Here is a 23,499-nt window from a genome sequence, read left to right on the forward strand (position 1 = left end):
TAATAACTACTATTAATGATTCTAAATTATTTAATTTTTCACATTTGTAGGCGGAGGTAAATCTAAGCTATGATATTCTATGTGAATCATATAAACCGTAAACTGTAATTAAAATGTGATTATACCGTGTATTGTTGTTTTATTAATATGTCTGCAACAACATGTGCCTTTCGGTAGAAAAGTGATGCATACTTCAACAAAAGTAAACCAGATTCAGATAAAAAAAAGACAGACTTTGAAAAGTCAAGAAAACAAATTAAAGTAATTGATACTTTATTTTAGTCATATGGAAAGAGTATTAACAGGTTTTTAGAAAAAAGTAGTAACAAATAAATAATAAAATAACAAAAGAAATGTAAATTAATAGTCATCAATTAAAAATCAGTAATCAGTGATAATTAACTTATATAAAACTGTGATCTGGGAATGCAGATGAAGGAAGGAATGGGATGCAAGAACGATCGGTAAGCGAGGAATGACAGATCATGTGAAGCGTGAAAGGAATAAATAAAAATTAATGTGTGAGGATGAAAAAGAATGTTGAATAAAAATTTAAAGTCATTTTTCCCCAATTTGAAATGTCCCTGCCCTACACAAGGCGATGGAACGAGGGGTCCCCTAAAACGAAGATCATATTAAAAAAAATATGTACCCATTATACTTTTTAAAATCACATGATTTTTCATTTATGTTATTCGATCGATTTAGTAAGATTAGTACATAATGCTATCAGTCGTTTATTAATTAGTTTTTTATCAAACAAAATACGTTCACATGTTTTCACTTTTCTGACAATCTACTTTTAGCATCTGTCATTAGAGCGCCTAAAAATTGTAACAGAACATTCAGTGTCATCCCACATACAGTATGTCCCGTAATGAATGGATACATTATCTTTTCCGACATTTCAGCTATCAAGGGTGAAAAGTAATAAAAAGTACAGAAATTTCCAATTGCTGCCCAATATCAGATTTCATTACTAAAATTATTTGAGTACCTACTGTATTTTTTTTAAATATTTAATTTCGAATATGAAATTTGATAAAAAAAATTATCTGGACAGTTTGAGGGTTTTTAAGTTCAAAAAGAATTGCTATTATCCGCTCTGTACGGAACAGCCTGCATAAATATGTATATGAAGACATTACTTACAATGCAAAAACTTAACCAGCCGAGTTGATATTGTGTGAATTCTTAAGGTGTCTATTTAGGCTAGGGGCTCTAAAGAATTATTCATATGCCCATAGCCTTCGAAGTAGCATAGCGCTTAGCCTAACGCTTTAATATAGTAACTAAACTTGAAGGCTTTTTGGTAATCTAGACTCGGGTATTTATTTCATATTACCAAGATCTCACTGAGCTTTAAGCATTTTCATTAAGTTATGAAAATGCTTAAAGCATATGGGGGTCACTTGGCGAAAGTACTTTGAATTGACTGGAGGGAGAGGCCTTAGAACCGTTACGGTTTTGGAATAGAGGCCACGGACCAGCAAGCACAGCATAGGACATCCACCCACAAGGTGGACAGACGATCTTATTAAGAAGTCTATGGAGGCCTGTCTACCAGTTGACTTCCTACGGTTGAAGTGATGACGATGATCCAGATATACAATCTCTGAATAAAAATTATGCTAAAAATTAAACAATTCATACCAAAATAATACGTGTATTCATTAACATCTGACTAAATTTATCACATTATACTTACACACTATGGTATCTAAGTGTGTGTATTCATATAATAGAATATTTATTTAGCTTAGATTTTTCCATTGGAACACTTATATACGATTCACTATATATTTCAAAATTTGGTTTAGTTATTACGGCTACAACAACATCTTTATGTTACATATATTTTCATAATTATATTAGGAAAATAATTTTTGATTTCAAAACACATTATTATAATTGATATTTTTTTCCATAAAAATTTAACGGTACTAAATTTGTAAATAACACATTTTTCCATAAATGGACAGGGACAGCACAGGTCAAAATTAAATCTTAAGTGAAACAATAGGTTAAGTAGTTTCTTATTTAAAACCAAATCTAAGCATTTCGACAGATTGATTTGTATATTTTAAGGACAGTTATACATTTTTTTACATATGTACAAAATGTTAAACAAATTCTTGTCGAGAATTCGATAAATATATGAATTCTAATTTCAGATTTAATACATCAGGTAGACACAAAACCTGGGCATAAAAACATCAGTATATCAAGGAATATTTTTACACTAAATTAATCATACAAATATATAATTAATATAATTCATTTCCAATTGATTAACTTAATAAAAATTACTTAATTACAAATACGTTAAAATATATACAATATACTCGTCGTGTAATAAATGTTAGATTTTTCAATATCTAAATTTATTCAACCAATTTAATAATATAAGTAGGAATGTTGAAATTGGAAACAGAACACTTTCCTTTTTCTAAAAGTTTGTCCATCTCACCCAATTTTTATATCTCATTGTTAATTAGATATTAAAATAAAATTTATTCCGCTAATAATAATTAATTTTCAATTTAAACAAAACTTCGAAAAATATTTGGATTCTTATATAATGCAATATCATCTATTGACTTCTATATGTATACTTACAAAATATACATATAGAATCAAATTACAAAGAATAAGTTTATAAAGAATACTTAAAATTTCAAGTTATTGATTGTGAACGAACTTAACATAACTTCCAAAGTATACACATGACAAACTATTTTTAGAGATGCCTAACCATATGAGTTAGCATCCTAACAAATAATCTACTTGACTAAGGATCTGCAAACCTTGGCCTTTTGATTACTTTTTTGCAGAAACAATAATATGTTTCGGCAGCGAATAGATTTATAACCATACAAATCTCCAAATAAGTGAGAAAACATTGTTTACATTAAACAACATAAATTTTATAAACTACAACCCTTTCATGTTTTTTAATAAACATTAACTTTTTTATTTATAATGTATGTTTTATGTGATGGACTGTTCTAAAAGATGAAAGATTTACCAAACACATGTAAAGACAGCTAAAGTAGTACTTATAACTCCAATCAATCACTTCCTTTTAAATGTCTTAACAAAGCCAGTTAATGTTTTTAAAAATTGGTACATAAATTTGGTTCTGTGGGATAAGAAGCCTTGCCTTCCATAAGATATGACCAGTAATAAATCAAGGTGAACATTATATTAACAATTGTATTATTTTTTATAATATCTTGTAGCAATTTCGTTACTCAAAAAATAAACTTTGTTTTTTTTAACCAAGTTTTTGCCATCTTTTACCAGAGAAATATTATTGCTTGAAGCCACACACTCGGTAGCAATTAAAGCACTTACAATTATCTGTATTAAACTGTAATTTCTTAATAACTAGTTAAAAGAGAGTAATATAATGGACATTACATTATCTTTTTAACCTTCTCCATTAAACATGAGTAGCAAAGGCTTAAAAGATAGGCTATGAGAAGACACTAACACTACACATACTAGACGAAATTCATGCTTAGATTAAGTGGACAAATAACAAGTTTTTTTAACAACCCGTAAAATACAATCAGGTTATATTATGAATATGTACACACAAGTCCCATAAATCAACATCAAGCTAAAATCGATTTATTTAAATCAATTTTTTTTAAACTATTGTAGTTTATGATTTTTTTTATTTTGATGGCATAATGAAAAAATCATTATGCTCTCTTTATTACTATTTGTCTAGTTGATCATTTTTTAATATTTTTCAACAAAATATCGTTTTTGGTTAAGCTACATATTCAATTATTACTACATCCTACTTTAATCGACTGTATATATAATGACAGATTTTTTGATCAATTCTCTTGTTAGCAAACCGGCTCTAATACTCAATTTAGGTTTGACATTAATTTATGGAACATTCTCAATAGACCACAAACTATAAACAATTTCTTTACAGATAATGTTATATATTAAAATTACTATTGGCACAGTGCAGTACATATTTAAATGCATGGTCTATCTACACACCAAATGCATTATATAAATCAGAATAATTCGGAATTCAAATACAGCCAAAACATAATTTTGGTAAAAATTCGAATAGAAATTCATTTCCAGACATCAGAAAGGATCATTACATTTTTACTCGCTACTGTATGTTTTTTAGCCTGTACACATTAATCACTCAATTTATACTCAAAAATACCTACAATTAGCAATGTTAGTAAATATGCTGTTTGTCATAAAGGATTATTATTTAATCTAACCCAAAGTAACAAATCGTAAATGGGTCTAGATATATACACGCCACAGTATAGCTAAACAACTTAAGCTATAACCCTTATATTTAGTAAAGCTGAAACTCGTACGTAGTGGAGCCGTCCCGCCAAGTGGGCTCATCGGCAACTTTTGCACGACAGAGGGGGCAGGTGTGTTCGCGGTCCAACCAGGCTGAGATACAGAGCTCACAAAAGATGTGGCTGCAGCCTAGTCTCACTGGTGTGGTGTAGTCGTCGTGGCAGATCGGGCACGAGTCTCCAGCAGACACCAGTTGCTCACCCGTTGGCTTGGTACCCAAATTCTATATCAGAAGGAGGTCGTTAAAATTATTCTTTAAAATAATATCACGAGAAAGTTTTTAACACTATTTTACTTATGCAAGCTTCGTCCTAGTTCACGATCTCTCCTTATATAACCGTAACTAAATAATAGTATTCAAGCTGTACCAATATATTTTATATTACTCGAAGTTACTAAACCGTAGCATTAAAATAAAAAAAAATCAAAGTAAAAAGTTTTGCAATAATCATTTCATTTATTGATTAAATGTAAAATAATTAATTTAATTTTGTGATCAACACTGTTGCAGCTGTAAAATGACAATATAAATTTGCATCACTTGAACTGTCAAAAAGACAAAGTTCATAACAAATTTTTCAAATATTCATAGCGAACTGTCAAACGCACAAAATTCATAGCGAACTGTCCAATGCGCAAAGTTGGGCGTACAGTCATATACGAAAAGTTTTTCATTCTTTTATCACTATATTTTCTAAAAATCAAATTTGTCCCTGATTTTGGAAATAGTTTCCTGAAACTTCTGCAAAGTATTAGGAAACATAAGATGAACAAAATCGATGAAGCAATGAATCTCGTCGCGTGCCTTCAACTGGTCATTGTGAATTTGAGTTTCTAATAAGGAATAATTTAATAACTGGGAACCACAAATTGTCGCAGTGCGAACAATGCTATGAGCAGAAATAATATTTGTGAGATGTTGAATAAAAATTAATATAATGTCAACATTTAATTTTGACTTCTGTACAGTTTTGGAACTATCTTTTTCAGATGTGTATACCAGAAAACATTGAGAGGTTATCACAGTATATATCATATAAGCATATCATAAGATGCAATTGTGGAAATATACAGATTTTTGTCATCTAAAAGGTTAGGTAGCATTTTATGAACATGAAGTGTACAAGTGTTACTCACCACACTCTGCAGCAATGTCCATGTAGCATTCTTGAAGAGCCGAAGCCTCACAAGAATTTCCACCACCTTCGCTATAATGTAGATAGAAGTGAGGAACATGCCAACCATTTTCTCTGAACCCTCGTAGGATTGCATCAAGTAGAACACCCATGGCTGGATGGTGAGCAGGGCTCGGTACAACTGTGATACGGCTTCCGTAAACAAGTACACTTTGCCCTAAAAATAACAAATGTTATAATTTTAAAATATCCACTATGAAATTGCAAATAACCTTAAATGGGAAAGTGGTGCCATATGTCTTGTATAGTGAAAAAATAAAATCTATGTTGAATGTTATCCATAACATATTTAAATATCTCACAAGAGACTTTTCTTATATCATTAGATATGTAAGACCACTTCTTGAATTTGCCTATGGGATTTGGTATCCTAAGCTATATGGTTTATGGTTTTGGATAGGCCTGCCACTAGATGGACTGACAAAACAGTCAAGGTTGCGCAACGCAAGACCGATTATCTTTTTTTGAATTTGAATAGATTTTTTGGAAAAGGCCTGTCTTGCAGTGGTAGTCTATTAGTTGACATGATGATGATTTGGGATCTTTATCCCAAACAATTAACTATTAACATGTTACAAAATATGCTGCACTGTAACTGGATCACTATGCATGCTTATGATGCCTAGGAGCACCCAGAGCAAAGATGTTAAATATTTTTTAACCTACTATTTGACAATTTCCCAAAAATGTTTCTTCCTACTGCTTGACCCATGGCTGTTATATCACAACCACTTAAGCTGTAAGGAATTGTCCATAAAGTTTAGCAAAAATAATCCTAGACCACTACTGCTATTAATGCTAGTAATAGTACTATTAATACTGTTTTACATCTTCATAGGATTCTGGTCTAGAGGATTCAAAATCTGCAAATTATTCTCGGCTAGTAATGTACTTTATTATAATAAAAGTTTTTTTTTCATTCTTCATACTAACAGAATAAACACTATATTAATGATATTAATAACTAAAAATTAATATCATACCCTCTTCTGAAATGGAAGTATAAAGGCCGGCAACATTGTGACCAATATTTTAATATCAATAGTGACAATCTTCACTATCAAGTCAGTCAGAACAACCAACCACAGGAGCTCCCACACATCGATAGGATTGGTGTATCCAGGAAACATTATCATATTGGGCAACAATTTCCCGTGCCCAAAGAGAAAATGGACAATAGCAATGCAGCTGGTGGTGAAGACCAACTCACAAAATAATGCCAATAGGCTACGATTCATTTGTTTTCCATGTTCCCTGAAACAAATATTCTTGTTAAAAATTCAGTACTTAAACTCCTCATATGTATAGATCATTATTTCATCTGCATCCAATCCACAACTATTGATTTCAGCTATTCAATCGTTTAAAGTTCTTCACTCATCACAAAACACTAACAAATGAAATACTTTATGCAGCCGTGAGCCTCACATTCTACTCTATTTGGATGGCCTCTTATTGGCTATCATCAGGAAATAAATTATTTTTATTAAATGAGATTTACATTTTAAAGTAAAATGTGATTATATAGTTAAAATAAAATTATTGACTTTTATGGTCGAATTTTAGCAATATAACAAAAGCTAAGTTTTTTATTAGATTTGAAAATCACACTTTTGCAATTAGTGTCTTGGAGTAAGTGGACATGTTTCAGATGAACCTTATATGCAAGCTGACAGGTGACCCCATGACCTAAATGGTTCAGTGAGAGATGACTCATTGGTGAGCCAATTATCATGTTTGGAAATATTTAACATAAAGCGTTAATAATAACTAAATTATACCTGAATTTTGCACATTACTTTTATATTACATGTATATCCAATGTGCTCTGTAGCAATCTAAGTATTTGTTCTTACCTCCTTACTAAACTGTTGCTATGGGAGAAAGTGCACAACAAAATGAAAAATGTGAAGATCCCCTCTCTGCTATCATAAATAAGTTTGATGAATAATATGAAATAGAAGGGTGCATAGTGTATTAGGAAATTTAGGGCCGCCCTCACATCTAGTACCTGAAATTAAACATTATATCATATAATACAAGGATGCTTTGAAAATATTTGACAAGAGGAAATGACAGTCAAATAGCAAGAACCCTCAAATGTTATAGGAATGAAATTCATATGACCATCTGATACCAAGTCTATATAGATGCAAACTAAACACAAAATTTCTCTTATTGAGTTGCCTCTAAACCAGAGGTGGCCAAGTTTCTTGATAGTCAGAGCCATTTTTATCTTTTCATAAGCCACAGTAAAACATGTATTTGGAAGTAAGAAGGTATGAAAAAAAATGTACAACTTATATTTACTTTAAGTACATGAAAATAAAAATAACGACATAATTGCTCATAGTATTTTATATTAGATATACCATTTTATAACACATACCGAACATTGACTAGCAGGCAAGGAAATATAATGAGAGCCACAAATAATCCTTTAAAGAGCCGCAAGTGATGACGATCTGTAACTTGCTTACTCCCCCATTCTTGCTCTATTCCAAATTCCATATTTTATATATTAATAAAAAAAATTTGCTTAATATAATTTTTATAATGGCAAAATGAAAGGAATTTGAAAGTAACTCATCCATTGTCTGTACATACACCTACAATTGTTTAATAATAGTAATGGAACCCTGAGGTTATATTAACTGTGGTGGATTAAGTATGCACAATTTTTATTTTAGTTGAAAATGCTTCTATCATTGTTAATGTGATTATAACAAAGATTTTAAAACAAAAAACGAAATTATTACTGATCACATAAACCAATGAAAACATTGGCAAATATCCATACAGTTAGCAATGTTTTCAACATTTTGAACTTAGGAAATAGTGATTACACATTTAATCGACATTGAAATTTTGTTTCAAAGAAATTTTTGATAATGATGTTATTGCATTAAATGTACATATGCTACTAAAGATAAGAGTTACTCAGACATGTATGTTTGAAAATTGTGGAGCATGAAACTAATCATGAGATATTTTGACTTATTTAAGTATCTATTTATAATTGTACAAAAATTTTTTTGAATATTATAAATGAAATAATTTAATAATGAAAGATGTTACCTGCTGTGTCATGTCATCACTTTGACTGTCATTGTCGGCATTGTCATGGATGTTGTTGTTATTTGCTGGATTAACTGAGGCATTAATCTCCTGGTTCTCTGGAAGCTGTTCAGAGACATTGGAGTTATTCGAAGGACTGGTGGTCAATCCATGGTTACTAGCTTGTGGTCTCTGTGCTGCAGGAGTGCCTCTTTCAGTTACCACATAGGTTTGTGATGCGGGCCCAAGATTCACATGAGCTATAGAACTCTGAGGTCTCTGAACCCCATCTCCAATCTGGTGAGTGCCTGGGGTATTTCTTGGTAACCATGTGGGCAGAGAAAGTCTAGCATTATTTCCCTGTAATAAGAACACAATATATTTAATATAATATGATTATCTGTAATTTTGAAAGTGTAATAATTTATTACTTTTAGAAAAATAGAGACATAAAATACAATATGCTTTTTAAAAGAAAAATCATGATACATTTTTCTTGTAAAAAACATTTTATTATCACTGTCATATATTAAAAATTTATAACATATAAAATAAAATCTAAACAAGACATTAAAGACTATGTTATAGATCACTGTTCTAGCATAAAGCATAAAGTTTCATCATCATTTCACCTGAAGGGCATCTACAACTGGGTGTAGGCCTCTCGAAAAGATTTCTAATAACACTAGTTGGTAGTGTAAACATCTGGATATTTTATGAGTTCTTAGTCAAAAATTCTACTTCTCTGAGACGCTGCTATAGTATAATGACTCATAAATTATATTTATTTATTCTGTTGATGAACTTAGGGTCTGTATTAAAGATTAAAAGATCTTTATTTATATGACAATTGTTTTAAATCAACATTACCAGACCGACGACTTTAAAATTTATAGGACTTACGAGTCGAATTTAATAATTTCATATCGATATTAAAATTAAAAATAAAGTACATAGAATTTAAAAATATAAACCTCTAAATTTCATGGTATTACAAAACAAGGCAATGACTTACCATGCGCGCATGTTCAACTAATGGCCTAATTTCACGAAACACACTATTCAACCTATCCCCTAATCCGATATTATTGCTTCTTTGAACTGACGGTCTCGGAGGTGGATCGAGAATATGGAGTGGGTTGCTGCGGTTAGGACTTTCGCTAGGCGGCTCATCTTCAATATCTAATGTAACTTGATTCGTCTGCGCCATTTTATCTACAAAAATACGAACTAAAAAAAGGGTGAATCAACACTAACAAGTCATTTTCAAATATTATTGAGCATGATACGAAGGTCAAAATGTTTGAAGTTTGACAACTCAAAATGACAGCAAGAATTCAATGGTAGGGCTGTAACATGGCATTAAAAATATATCGATGATCGGGAACAATATAGTAAATCATATGATTATGATATGTATATACCCCGAAATAAAAATAATTTTGTAAATTATAAAACATAAAAATAGCAGCAACAAAATAAATTAAATTTGAATGAAATACATATCTGACTTTTACAAAATGTTAAAGACCAATGGTATATATATAAAAATTAAAGGAAAAAAATGTCCTTATGACATCAACAACATAATGTTATTTATCTTATTACTTGTGAATTTAGGGATATCTCATTTACTTGTTAAAACCTAATCTAAATTACGTAAAATATTAATCATCTTATAGAAATTCCCACGTTAATACAACCAAAATATTTACCAAAAAGTTCGATAAAAACTATTAATTAAAGGAACTAAGAGAGAAATTTATTTTTAGCATTATTTCTTATATGAAATTTTCAGTTTATTTGTTGTTATTCTTGATTAAAACACTACGTATAATACGTGTGTTTGAATACATATATTACTACTTTATATTTTCCATAGTTGCTACCTGCCCGATTATAAATTATAGTGAAGAGGAAATATTAATAAAAATAAAGTATTGATATTAATATATGCTTACAACGATCAGAAAAATGGAATTTTATAAAATATCTTCATTAAAAAAACAAAACAACAAGTAGCTTCGAATAATATATATTTTTCATTCAAATAATCATCAATAGACCACGATGAACACTTAGCGTTCGAGATGATGAGCAATTTATCTTTAAATGATAAGGATTTACGACATGTCGGTCGTACACGATGTAGAATAAGTAAATTCAGTCTTTATTTAGGCTTCGTTTGTTGCAACGCTATCGAGAAGCGCTTTCGTCGAAACCAATCGTTGTACACAAGACGAATAACTTACTGTCAACCATTATTTGTGCTTTTATTAAAATAAATGCTGACCATGGGCGTTACCAGGAAATAATAAAAATGTTAAATAAACATTAATCAAGCTGGCATATTTAAAATAAATTACCTATTAGATACAGCAACTACATGTTCGACATTACGTCGAAGAACACAAATATACCTTAATAAACCCTGATATAATGTATGTCTTAAGTTCCTAGGAACGCCGCATGTTTGGCACCTTTGTTCTCACGCATCGCCATCAGGTTTTAAGGATAAGACGCCTTGAGCGTGTAAGTCTTTCACCGCTTCCAACAAGCGTCTTTCGGCTCTCGGTTCACCGAGAGCGACGTCTACGCTTCCGGCGCATAATAGAAGCGCTCTAAGCGCTGCCCGAGGCCAATCGAGCTTCAAACCTTTCCTGACAGCGGTTCCCGATGCTGCGGCTCCTAAAGTTACACATTCAGCTTCCAACCGATCTCCATATTCTTCTATCAACGACTCTCCAACCGCACGTCTCATATCCGGAGTTAGAGACGATAAAAGTAATAATGCTACATCATCCATAGGTCTTCCGAGGGAAACCATTTGCCAGTCCAATGCTATACATTCGCTTTCACCTTCCTTCTCTCTGAACAAAAGATTGCCACTCCAGAAGTCAGCGTGTGCAAGTGGGGCGGGTTCGGCGGGTCTGAGCAATGTGCCTAGAAGGGACGGCGCCCGAGCACTAAGAGCTGACACCGCAGCGGCTTCTTCGATGCAATCTGTGCGTCCTCGGAGGAACGCTTCGAGTTGGGGAAGTCCTCTTCGCACGAGACGCAAGTAGCCTGCAGCAGCTCGCTCGCAGGGGAATAGGAAGTCGAATTGTTGGTCAAGTGGACCTTCTCTTTCGCGTAATGCGAGAGACAAGGCATGTAGCCTGGCCGCCGCGAACAGCGCCGATCTGGCGCGCTCGACAGTCAGACCCTCAGCGAAGTCTGCGGAGTCGAAACCAATGGACGTAACGTCTTCAAGAACCAGCTCGCTGTCGCCACCAATTTCATCTAGAATATGAAGAAGTTACAAATTAGAATTAAAAGAAACCGTTTATAGAAACCTATGGGTGTCCTCCGTGCATTACGTTTTAGATAACCCGTGTCAAATATACGATAGTATAACAATGATCAGACGAGTTTAATTAATTCATAAGTATCGGTGCTTTTCAAATCGAATCACAGCACGAAAACTCGTTATAATGTTAACCGTTAAGAATTCATAAAAATATTAGTATTACGAGTATATCGTCAGTTTATTTGTTCTTAGACATAAGAAATTAGATAACATGATCACCAGAGATTGAATGTTCAGATATTTATGTGAACTAGAAAAAAATCCGAGGATAAATTTAGGATGATGTTATATGAAGAAGAAATAATAATTAACAATTTATTTAAATATTGCACAATTTTTAAAAAAATTAATCATGCAACGTATAATAATTTCTCCTCGTTTAATACCGCATGTAAACATAATCATAATTTAGAAGGCATTTGTATGCGACTGTGGTGACCGTAAAACTAGGCCGACCCACTTTTCAAAAGCTAAATGGGAGCGCTATGAACAAGAAAATATGGCGAACTAAAAAGCCGCTTTTAAATTTCTTTTTAACCACCCGAGTGACATGCGCGCGGTCGAAATGTATTTAGGAAAAAAAATTGGAACTCGTTCATTATCTGAGCTCTTTTAATTTCTGGGTTAAACGAAAGTAAAATAACTATGATTTTATTGCAATTGTTTTTACAAAGTACTAAATAAAAATCTGCTTCTTATGTCTACTGTAAATATACTTTCATTGATTTATTGATGCATCACAAAGTGATTCCTTACAAATACAAAATTCACTTCCAGTCCGTATAGACTTCACTCAACGTTATAACTTCTATGAAGCTTTATAATACAAATAAAAAATAACAAAAAACTGTTAAATAAATTCTACTTACACACTCCGTAAATTTTGTAAAAAAACAAGAAGTAATTATAACATTGCAGTTTTTTCATTTTAATCTTAGAATCGCCGTTACCAATCAATATTTTTGGTATTATTATCTATATAGGATCATTTAAAGAGACAACTTATGTATGAAACAGTCATTTATACTTATGAAACGTATCTGAGATATAGTTTTATTTTTAATGTTGAGTTGTGTAATTTTATATATATATACGAAGCGTAGGTTACGTAGATTTACAAGAAAATCGAACGAATCGAATATCGATATGATATTTCCAAGGCTGAGGTAGGATCGGAACTCTGGCATCACTCGTCGTGAACGGGCTAAAAGGTAAATGCGACGAACTTCTTGTCGACGAAGCGCTGATGTACCTCTTTGGTACTGTAGTGATGAACTTCATCGACCGCAACAACTTGTTCCCACTGAGGTACGACTGCCCAGATTATTTCTTTCAGCGGAAGGAGGAACTGTGGTGCACCCATAGGAACCCAATGGATGTGGCGTATGTCCTAAAGGAAGTGTACGAGGGAAATGTATTCATCCATGGAGGTGGTGTATTCCCTGAGTAGGCGTCCTTACTCTGGGAAGAAAATCCCATAACAAAGAAACATCCTGTAACTAACACATCCATGCCGATAAACAAGATCTCATTAGCCAAAGCTACGGTACTGAAGCAGGTTCAAGGATGCTCACCATCCACGAGGCTCTGGGGCTAAAAAGCGAGAAGGTTATCACTATTCGTCGAAAATCAGACACCCTTAGGCTATATAACAGTGTCCATCATGCTGTATATATATATATAAATATTTATATATATATATATATATAAATATTTATATATATATATTAGTATTTTTTTATTTATATATATATATATATACATATTTCCAACGCGGGTCGTGTGTCTTCAAGTAGCGCCCGTAAATGAGTTACATCAAGGACACTAGGACGTCGCGTTCCGTTTTTACATTATGGAACGTTCAACACTAAATAGGAAAGATAATCGCCACACGTGTAATAGTCGTTTATACCTTAAGTCTTCTTACTTTTAGTATTTTTTAATAAAAATATATCCGTCCAAAACCGTACTCCTTCGTAAATAACTCTATAAGATAGGCCTAGATAGTGCCTTGTGTATTGATTTAATAAATTATCCTAATAATTCCAGCTGGACATTGACTTCCCTCATAGATTTCTAGTAGGACGGAGGCGGCCTGAATTTGTTAAATATGACTTTTTAAATGTGTTGTTGTAGAAATAATATTTTTTTACGTAATGTTATCATTTTATATAAAATAGGCGAAAATGAAGGTATGTAGAGATTACGTATTTTAACTTATATTTCCCGCCCTGCATCTTCCAACGATCCCAATAAGGTAGTCTTTCTACCTTTTGGGTACGTGTGCTAAGCAGCTCATGCCGGCTTGTTGTCTTACTCCAGAACCTTAAGCCTCCAGCGGCCTTCTGTTCTCCACGCTATTGCCTGCCCAATGTCAATTCAACTTGCCAATCCTCTGGGCTATGATAAGAGATAAAGAGAAAATTCATTTAGTCAACATTGGAACCTTTAACAAGCCTCTAATTGATTTTTCAACTTTTTTTATTTTATTTTAATGTTGATTCCTTTACTAGGTGTTGTAGTCATGGATAAGAAGCAGGAAGAAATCTCACGATACATCTTTTAAAAAAGTTTAACCATATGCTTTGTGCGTTATATATAATGGATTAATACACGTACACTTTCTGTCAGACATAGCCTAATTAAAAACAAAATAATCAAGTGACATCATGTCAAGGATTCTTGTCATTTAATTATTCGTTGATTGAATAATACGCTTTTTCCGCTAATTTACTTTTAATATACGTTTAGAATTTTATGAATGGTAGTCCGTTAATGTTCTGCGGATTTTTTTGAAAAATCAGATTCTATTTTTCATAAATTAATTAGAAATTTTTAGCAGTTGTAATTTTGGTTTAGCCAGTTTTTCACGGTGCCTTGTAAATACACCGTCGACGTACTACTATAACTTTTAATTTATTATTTTTGTAGACGAATAAAATATGATCTAATTCTTAGTTCGAACTCGTTTCTCATTGATACTATACTATAACAATATTAGAACACTTATACTTATGTACTATGACTATAACAAAGTAAATCGAGTTAAATGTATACAGATTGATCGAAATAAATATCAATAAATATGAATATGAGAATGTACAATAAAATCATAAAATCTGTATTATTCCCGCTCTGCAAAATTCTATAACGATAATAATCTGAATAAATAAAGCAACGGAAAAGCCATTGTTGCGTAGTCGAGTGCTCGTTTCAGTGCAATTAACGATCATCGCAAGCGACTTGTGGTAAAGCGAACTGCACTGCGACGTATTGAAGTTTCTATTTATTTGACGTTATTTTTTTTTTTTTTTTTCTCGAATTTTATAATTTTACTAAGCTATAAAACTAATGATTATCTTTTTAAATTTCAATTACGCTAACTTCGTCATTAACAGATTCTCTTCTTTCTGCCTTTCGTACATTAAAATTTAGATAAATATGAATTTTCAAATATTGCTTTTGACGAGGCAATGACACTAGTTTTTTTATGACAAATGTCAACAGCTATTTTGCGACAGATGTAAATGCACCTATACCACGTAATTACACAATAATAAAAATGAGCATTTTCTGTATTAAGCCGCTACGATGAATACGGTATAGTATTTAAATATTACTGTACAGCTGACAAGAAATATTAATAATAATAAATTAAAAAAATTATTTTCTGCAGTGACAAAAATACGAAACTGTGCATGACAGTTTCTGAGATTTAAAAATGCTTATGGCACTAAATCATTTTCTACAACTTAAATTTTGAAATAATTTATCGTCTTAATAGAATTTTCGGCTTGTATACTTTACCCGCATATTTCTTACCTGCATTTAAACCACACTACTTGAAATATAAATGTTAAATCAAAAATTAAAAAAAATATATATTTGATGCGTATTTCAAGAACCGCCTGATTTCTTAATATTTTATTTTTTCTATGTAAAATTATGTAAATTTACGACAAATTAAAGAGAAAAAATAATGCCGATGATTATTACAAATAAATATTCTTACTATGTTATCATGTAATTTCTCATTTAGTTTTTCAACTGAAAAAAAAACTTTTTAAGTATTGCTAATATTAATTGTTGTATTACTATATAAATGTCATGTGCGTGTAGACTTACATTAGGATTACTGAAACGTAAGCCTGATCGCTTATTTGTAAGTCCCCACACGTTACTTCCTCGGTTTGTTACAATAGACTCTGATATTAAAATTCTTTTTACGTAGTTTCATCCATTGACGAGTTGTTTATTTTAATGTATTATTTTTGCTTCATTTGCTGAGAAATACTTTTAACTAATTAATTTATATGAAAAATCTAACCCCTTCTCTGTAGCGTAAAAATATCTTTAAATGTTAATTGCGGGGTAAACTCAAATTTTATAACTTCCTCATAGATTAAAAAATATTGTTATGGATAGACGTAAATTTCTTTATAGGTCAACTCATTCTTTAAAGGTAAACTTTAGGGATATAACGATTCATCGACGGCACAGGAAGTTGTCACTTGAACCATCTGAGCGAGTGGATCTCTCGAAGTTTTTCGCTGTTAGTCCAATATGAGAAGATTCTCTAAAACAGCTGTAATCACAAGATATTTTAATCAACATCACTCTTTTATTAGCGCTAGAGGCTACTTATCCAACTATAGAAGAAGAATTTATCTTTTATTTGATCGTAACAATGTAATAAAAAAAATATAGTTCTTGTATCGATGACTTAAAAGAATTCGAAAAACTGTCAATTGTAATCGAAGTGCAAATGTGCCTCGGTACTGTATTTTTTTTAAACATTAACTTCCTATTTCTACGACATTTTCCGTTCAGGCATAAATACTCAGCATTGCATGGATTCATGGGGTGACGGATCAGGGCAGACGACTCGCGTAGTAGATTTAACAAGGCCATCTTCAACGACCAGACTTTTCTCCCTGCCTAACCAAATACATATGCTACTTGGAAGTTGCCGTTCCAGCAATTAACTGGTGCTCGTTCCTTACTATATATATATGCACATCTCGCTCTTACTTATGTCGCATACAAATTCACTATGAAATTATTTATAGTTCTTGACTTGTTCGTAGTTGTTGTTAATCTTCGTCTTTAGATATGTTTGTGTTCGGGAAAAATTCAATTGACACAGACCGAAATAAATCAAAACTGATGTAACAAATAAGGATTTTTGCACAGCTGTATTCTATATTTGATGTACACTAAAAAAAGTACGCGGATTATAGCTTTTTTTCAATTTAATTCGAAAAGATAGAATAGAGTATACATAATATTACAAAAATTTCGATATGTTTGATGACAGATGTCGTACAAGCTGGTTAGATGTGGCTATAAAGTTTAAGGGTGTATCCCTTAAACTTTACATTTTATATATTAGCTCATTATCTGTCACTTAATGCATAATCTATAATAAATAAGATAATACGTAAAGTGTTTCCAAAATTCAGATTTCTATTTGTTAAAATTAATTATTGTTTACAATCTGTTTCTGCCAATAGATAAATTGTTTTAATAATAGTTTTTTCAAAGTGATAAATTCATACAGGATGATTGCAAATACACTTATAATAACCACTTTTAAGTTTTTACATCTATAACCAATCTTCCTGTATATTACTTAAAAAATGTGCGCCCTTGAGACGCGGACTAAAATAATTCGTGCAAATACTGTAGGTAACGCATCGTAATAAAACGTATGATTCATAGCGTCATGTCATTCTCTAACGCGAATAAAGATTATCTTTGAAAATATTAATAGTTATTGTGACAACCATTCTGCAATTAAACTCTGTTTGAGAACTAAGTTGAATGAACTAGTTTGGCAGTGTTTTGGCCAGTATCATTGTATTAATGTCAATCAAGAGAACACAGAAATACTATTAAAAGTTTTGACTATCTGGGATAAAATTTTTTTTACTTTATTTAACTTAATTATTATTTTTTCGAACAAAAAATCCAAATTAATAATGTTTATTTAACGTACTAACAACCGATTTATGTCTTACTTATAAATATATTTATATACGATAACATACCTGGTAATCGGGCCTTAACACATTTAGGTATTGGGAGCCCTTGACCTGGACCAAATGATTCTTCAGCTATTCGATTGAGAACAGGAGCAAGTTCGGTGTAGAAAAGTATCTCCCTAGTATCGAATTGAGCTTCTGCAACGAAAAGCCGCCCAAATGGATCTCGCGGTGGCAACTTCACAACAAGAGGCAAGGCTACGCGTTCCCCATTGGTCTCATAACGGACCGTCACAGCCAGCACTCTGCTTAGGGCTCCGGCGACGCCTGCACGGGATTCTACACGTACCTGTTGTTTAATAAATAATAAGACAAGTAGTAGAAATAGAAAAAAAAATTACACACAGATACATAAATTTATTAATATTACTCATTAATAATAAAAAAATATAATAATATTTTTAAATGTAAATATGTAATCTAATAAGAAAATTGTAAATGTAACATCAATATTTTATTATTTTTGACATCATAACGATAAAATATTATTTTTAATAAACTTTGTCGTTTTTAATAATACAAAAAAATAAATTCTGCTACAAACACTCTTTCATTGCTAACTCCAAGATTTAAACAAAATTTCTTCCATTCCGACAGCGTCTCATTTGGCTTACTCATTTAACCAATTAAGTAATTAAAAGAATTAAAACGTTATCTTATTTTTTTAGTGCGTATTTTTTGGATAAGGAATATATTAACATTTTTTATAATGACTGTATTATAAGAATAATAAAATATTAAGAATATTTACCTCCTGAGGGCTGACCACGCCCGCACCAATCAGAAGTTCTCTGGCCCACTCTTCAGTAAGTGCGACATCAGTATCGGCTTCCAATCCCTGCTCGCAATCTGATTCTTCACTGCCGCTACTCGGTGCTTCTGAAATTGCAGCACTATCCGGACCCCCGGCTTGCATCTTATGCACTGCGTTTGCCACACTTACAATACAAATTAAAAAGTTACACACATCTTTGGCGCGAAACGTGAAATAATTATGGCGTAAAAATAACCAAAGCCATTCTAGCGTTCTTTACAGCTAGCAGCGTATTTAATGTGTCGTCTAAGATGCAATAAATGCTGTCCTTGCCTTAGCAGACCGCGCATGCGTCTTCACTCCCTCTATTATTCATCGGAACTCCCGTGCCTCCCGTGACGTGTCGCTTGTCGTTCAATGCGAATTCTATAGCAACGAGTATATAATTATTTGACAGGATTATTACCTTCCAACAACGAAATCGAAAAACCCGCTTTTATTTAAAACTTTACTATATATATATATATTTGTGGTTAGTTTACCATAATAGTTATGATTGCAATTATATTCATAAAAATATTATTGTATGTTAAAATAAACATATTATTTTATTCCATATTTAAAATACAAATATTTTTCATTATTGTTGATGATTTCTAATATTTGGCTGTAACAAAAATTAAAAATAACATTACACATAACTTTTCTCTGAAAAGCAACAGTAATTGCTATCACAGCACCTTTCTTTGCTTCTGTGCAGGACCGTTACCCATAACTACTATGTTCGGGTATAAATGGCCCTTTTTATAGTAATTAATACAGAAGAAACGTATCTCATTCACTGTAAAATGTAAAGAAACTATTCCGTATAAGTTTTTATTTTTGATTAACAGCTTTAGTTTTCATTACTTCTATGTTTAAATATACATACATATCGTGTATTATCATTACAAAAGTGAAATAGGTTAAGTAATTATTTTCGATAGAAATTTTTTAAACGAAAATTACTAGGACCAATATTCGGCTAAAATTTTCATTGCTTTTTGCTAATACTATCAATATCTCGCAATTCCTTTTTTTCAAAATTATATCACTGTTTCCTGTAAGTGAAACTAAGTTTATATATTGATTTAAATGTAACTCTTTTCATTATACTTAGTTTATCAAAAATTTCAGCTACAACCCAACAAGTTGAGCATTTAATTAAATCAATTGTAACTTAATTTTTATATGTACCGTCATTTTTTAGATTTTTGTACAAAATGTAAACGTCATTGTCAAAGTGAAAAATATCGACTCAGTGCCGCATACCCGATCATAACATTAAAGAATAAATACATTTAAAATATGGGTAAAGAGAAATCAAAGAAACGCCGGCAATCTTCTTCATCCTCTAATGATAGCACAAGCTCAAGCAGTTCCGAGTCATCGCGCGAAAAGAAGCAGCTTCGTAAATTAAAAAAGAAATTGAAAAAGGAGCAGAAAAAGACTGAGAAGCTTTTAAAAAGAAAACTTAAAGAAGAGAAAAGGAAACTGAAAAAGAAACGCAACAATGAAAGCAAAGAATCGCAAGAAGAAGCCACCGCGGACATTCCTATTGGTTAGTATGAGTGTATTAAACGATTTTCTTTATTTTATCGTAAGAAAACATTTAAATCGTATATATGATTGAAATAAAATAAAGAATAAGTGATTCTTATTCATCAACAGAATAACCAAAAAACTTATTTTTAGTAAAAATAAATAATGAAAAATTTTGGTTAAAAAATGGTGACTTCTTTTGTGTAGATTTGTTAAAGTAGCTTGTACTACCTTTTTAATGTTAGTAGATATTCCTTATTGTACATGAAATCATTTTACTCATTCCATTATTTTAAGATGTATTACTATAAGTATTACTCAAAATAAAATAAAAAAAAAACAAAAAGATTGAATAATAACTGTAGATTAATTAGCAAGAAAAAGTCATTAAGTAAATGTGTAATTAGATGATATGCATTGAAAATGCAAAAAAATCTAATTAAAAAAAAAGTTCAAAATAAGTGATTTGACTTATTACGGTATGTTTAATGATAAGGTCATTGGAAAATCCTAGATATAGGGTGCGTCAATGTTCTTATGAAAACTCTATAGGAAGGCTTATGTTAGCTGTAGATGTCCTACAGCTGAAACAATGTTTATAAAGTTTTTATATTGTTGATTTCAGAATTGATGGAGAAATCTAAAGCAATGGCACCAATGACCAAAGAAGAATGGGAACAGAGACAAAGTGTAATTCGAAGAGTTTTGGATGAAGAGACAGGCAGATACAGGTTATCCTATCTTTCTGGATTAAAATTATTATTGTTATCTAATATTTATCTACTAATATATTAACCCTTTACATTTGAGGATGTTTCTGTGCAAACCAACCAGGAACTTGTGTTGTTTAATAACACTTGATAAATTTATTACCTCCAATATATCACATGTTTTTCTCTGGTGTCATTTGCCATGTTGATTTCATTGAGAGCAGACTGCAATCTTTCCTAACACCTGTTAAAATGATATGGAGCTTTCCATTTAAGTAGATGTTTTTAGAATTGGCAATTGAAGATAAAGATAGAGCTAGTGCTAATCGCGCTTATTTCATTACTATGTTCTATGCTAAAAGAGATTAAAAACCATAACTTTTACTTAACAAGACTTTACTGCAGTTGTCAAGTTCGAATAAAGACCAAAAACGCAATCCGATTCATGGTTGCTTACTAATTTCAGATAAAAAACTCTTATCTGCATTTAAAGGAATATCATTTTACATTTTATAAGATGACACAAAATATAAGAGCCGGCTTCGAAAAAAACAAAACAATTACCACCCGCCTCAAGTTATCACAGCAAACGAAGTGGTGTCTCAAGTTGCAGCATCAAGTTGCATGGTGAATGAGACTCACCTCTCAAGTGCAAAGGATTAATATATTAATATAATAAATTTGTTGCACACTAGCATTTGCGCCTTTGAGGGAAATGATGGATTAACATGAACTCAAATCTTTGTTATGGAAAGGAACTAGGAGTAACATGAATAACAACAACTTTTAAATAGCGCAATGCCAGAGGTGCCTTGGTTGCATTATGGAGCCGAGGAAATATATTCACTAAGCAAAAATTTCTTCCCAATAATTAATAAAAAGCTATGAGTTTATAAAAATTATTTAAATTATAGTTACAATAATGTTTATTGCTGTCTCTCAGTGTAGTCCTGCTTTCAGATTAATAAAAGGCGATGGTGAAGTGTTAGAGGAGATAGTGTCTAGAGACAGACACAAGGAGATTAACAAGCAAGCTACAAATGCTGATGGTACTTTTTTCCAAGCACAAACCCTGGACAAGAAGAAGTATGATTAAATATATAAAGTTTTTTTTTTTATTCAGGTGAGTATAACCTGTGGTCTTTATGGTTTGTTTTGTTGAATTCATTTATAAGTAGTTTTAATGTTTCATTGTGATATGTGTAAGTGATGTATATCAGATAAACATTTAAGTGTTGAAGTTAAGTTTTATGTACTTATATGTAGGCTTAAAAATTATTTCTTGATCCATCTTTACCATCTGTGGGACATGAAACACAAGAAAACTCATAAGCAGTTCTTAATGTATAATATATTTCATTTCATTCAGTCACATTTGTTATTACATCTTCTGTAGATTGCTGGAACGAGGACAAATTTAGCATTAAATTCAAATTGCATATGTTTCGTGAATATTTTAGAATATGGTAGCTATGTCTTTTTTCATAAGTTCATTATCTAGTAGTTGCTTAAGGAATAAATCGATCTTCAATATTTCAGTTCGACAATTACAAACCTATAACTTGTTTTAAGTCCTTGATTATCTATGTATGAAACTTTACAGAAAAAAACTATTAAAATTTGGTTAATATACTAAATTTATTAATAGAAACAAGCTACAACTGTTAGACTTTAACATATATAATATATGGGTTATAATTAAATGTTAAATGTAATATAAAGTATTATTTATGCTATATTCATTGGACAGAGTTTATATAGAGCTCTTTTAACAACAATTTTATAACAAGAGAAAAGGACAGATGATTTGCTTTTACCATAAGGGGTATCTGCAGTAAAGGAATTTAAAGATGCGTTTACATGGTTACGTTCAACAGGTGGACCATTACTAATCTACTTATTATGAATGTATTCACAAGTAAGAGAACACAAGATAAATCAAATATATACCTAAATGTAATAAAAAAAAACAATGAACATACAAGTGGGAGAAGGTATCTACATCATGCAAACAACAAATATTAACTGATACTTTTCCCCATGTATACACATCTTTAGCACATTATATTAACTAATGAGGTGAGAAATGCTTTTATGGTATTCTTTGTCCAGTGAATACAGTATAGACATAAAAACTTTTCTTGTTGAACAAAGCTTTTTCTTCTATTGTAAATGTTATGAAGTTATGTATGCATATTTGAAACTGTACTTTGTAGAAATAAAGGTTTGACCATGTTTTTTTTTATTTTCCATGTGAAATAACCTTTATGATATTTTACTTATTTAATTAGATAGAAATAAAATGCATACAAAAACATTCTTTACTTAATAATTTTAATGAGATTGATTCTGGTTTTGTGAATGCCTGTAGACATACAATAGTACTTACCTATGTGCATAGGAATATCAATAAATACAAGAAAAACTGTGATTTACACAGAGTTTGCACTAA

At 31.4% G+C, this 23,499-nt stretch overlaps 3 protein-coding genes across 4 annotated transcripts; 1 reads left to right on the forward strand and 2 right to left on the reverse strand.

Annotated features, from left to right (window-relative positions):
• Window positions 1-1,758: 1,758 nt before the first annotated feature.
• LOC137923681 (E3 ubiquitin-protein ligase RNFT2) lies at window positions 1,759-9,912 on the reverse strand. Its single transcript, XM_068766920.1, has 6 exons — window positions 9,625-9,912; window positions 8,631-8,969; window positions 7,409-7,563; window positions 6,536-6,806; window positions 5,494-5,709; window positions 1,759-4,579 (listed from the first exon to the last, which is right to left on the reverse strand). Exons 1-6 carry the CDS (start codon window positions 9,817-9,819, stop codon window positions 4,346-4,348), a joined length of 1,410 nt encoding a protein of 469 aa, XP_068623021.1. The 5' UTR covers window positions 9,820-9,912; the 3' UTR covers window positions 1,759-4,345.
• Window positions 9,913-10,680: 768 nt separating this feature from the next.
• Window positions 10,681-19,124, reverse strand: LOC137924974 (uncharacterized). Its single transcript, XM_068768401.1, has 3 exons — window positions 18,754-19,124; window positions 18,009-18,291; window positions 10,681-11,891 (listed from the first exon to the last, which is right to left on the reverse strand). The coding sequence occupies exons 1-3, from the start codon at window positions 18,916-18,918 to the stop codon at window positions 11,098-11,100; spliced, it is 1,242 nt and encodes a 413-aa protein (XP_068624502.1). The 5' UTR covers window positions 18,919-19,124; the 3' UTR covers window positions 10,681-11,097.
• A 581-nt stretch (window positions 19,125-19,705) lies between these two features.
• LOC137924190 (ADP-ribosylation factor-like protein 6-interacting protein 4) lies at window positions 19,706-23,275 on the forward strand. 2 transcript variants are annotated; one of them, XM_068767557.1, is made up of 4 exons: window positions 19,706-19,720; window positions 20,006-20,356; window positions 20,963-21,068; window positions 22,008-23,275. In XM_068767557.1, the coding sequence occupies exons 2-4, from the start codon at window positions 20,104-20,106 to the stop codon at window positions 22,141-22,143; spliced, it is 495 nt and encodes a 164-aa protein (XP_068623658.1). In that variant the 5' UTR covers window positions 19,706-19,720; window positions 20,006-20,103; the 3' UTR covers window positions 22,144-23,275. The 2 variants fall into 2 exon arrangements, with proteins under 2 accessions (XP_068623658.1, XP_068623665.1); XM_068767564.1 differs by lacking the exon at window positions 19,706-19,720 and adding an exon at window positions 19,831-19,858.
• Window positions 23,276-23,499: the final 224 nt, after the last annotated feature.

The sequence above is a fragment of the Battus philenor genome, unplaced genomic scaffold (assembly GCF_028537555.1).
Source record: "Battus philenor isolate CCGP_79_NKW_IND1 unplaced genomic scaffold, ilBatPhil1.0.hap1 SCAF_10, whole genome shotgun sequence".
Lineage (NCBI taxonomy): Eukaryota > Metazoa > Arthropoda > Insecta > Lepidoptera > Papilionidae > Battus > Battus philenor.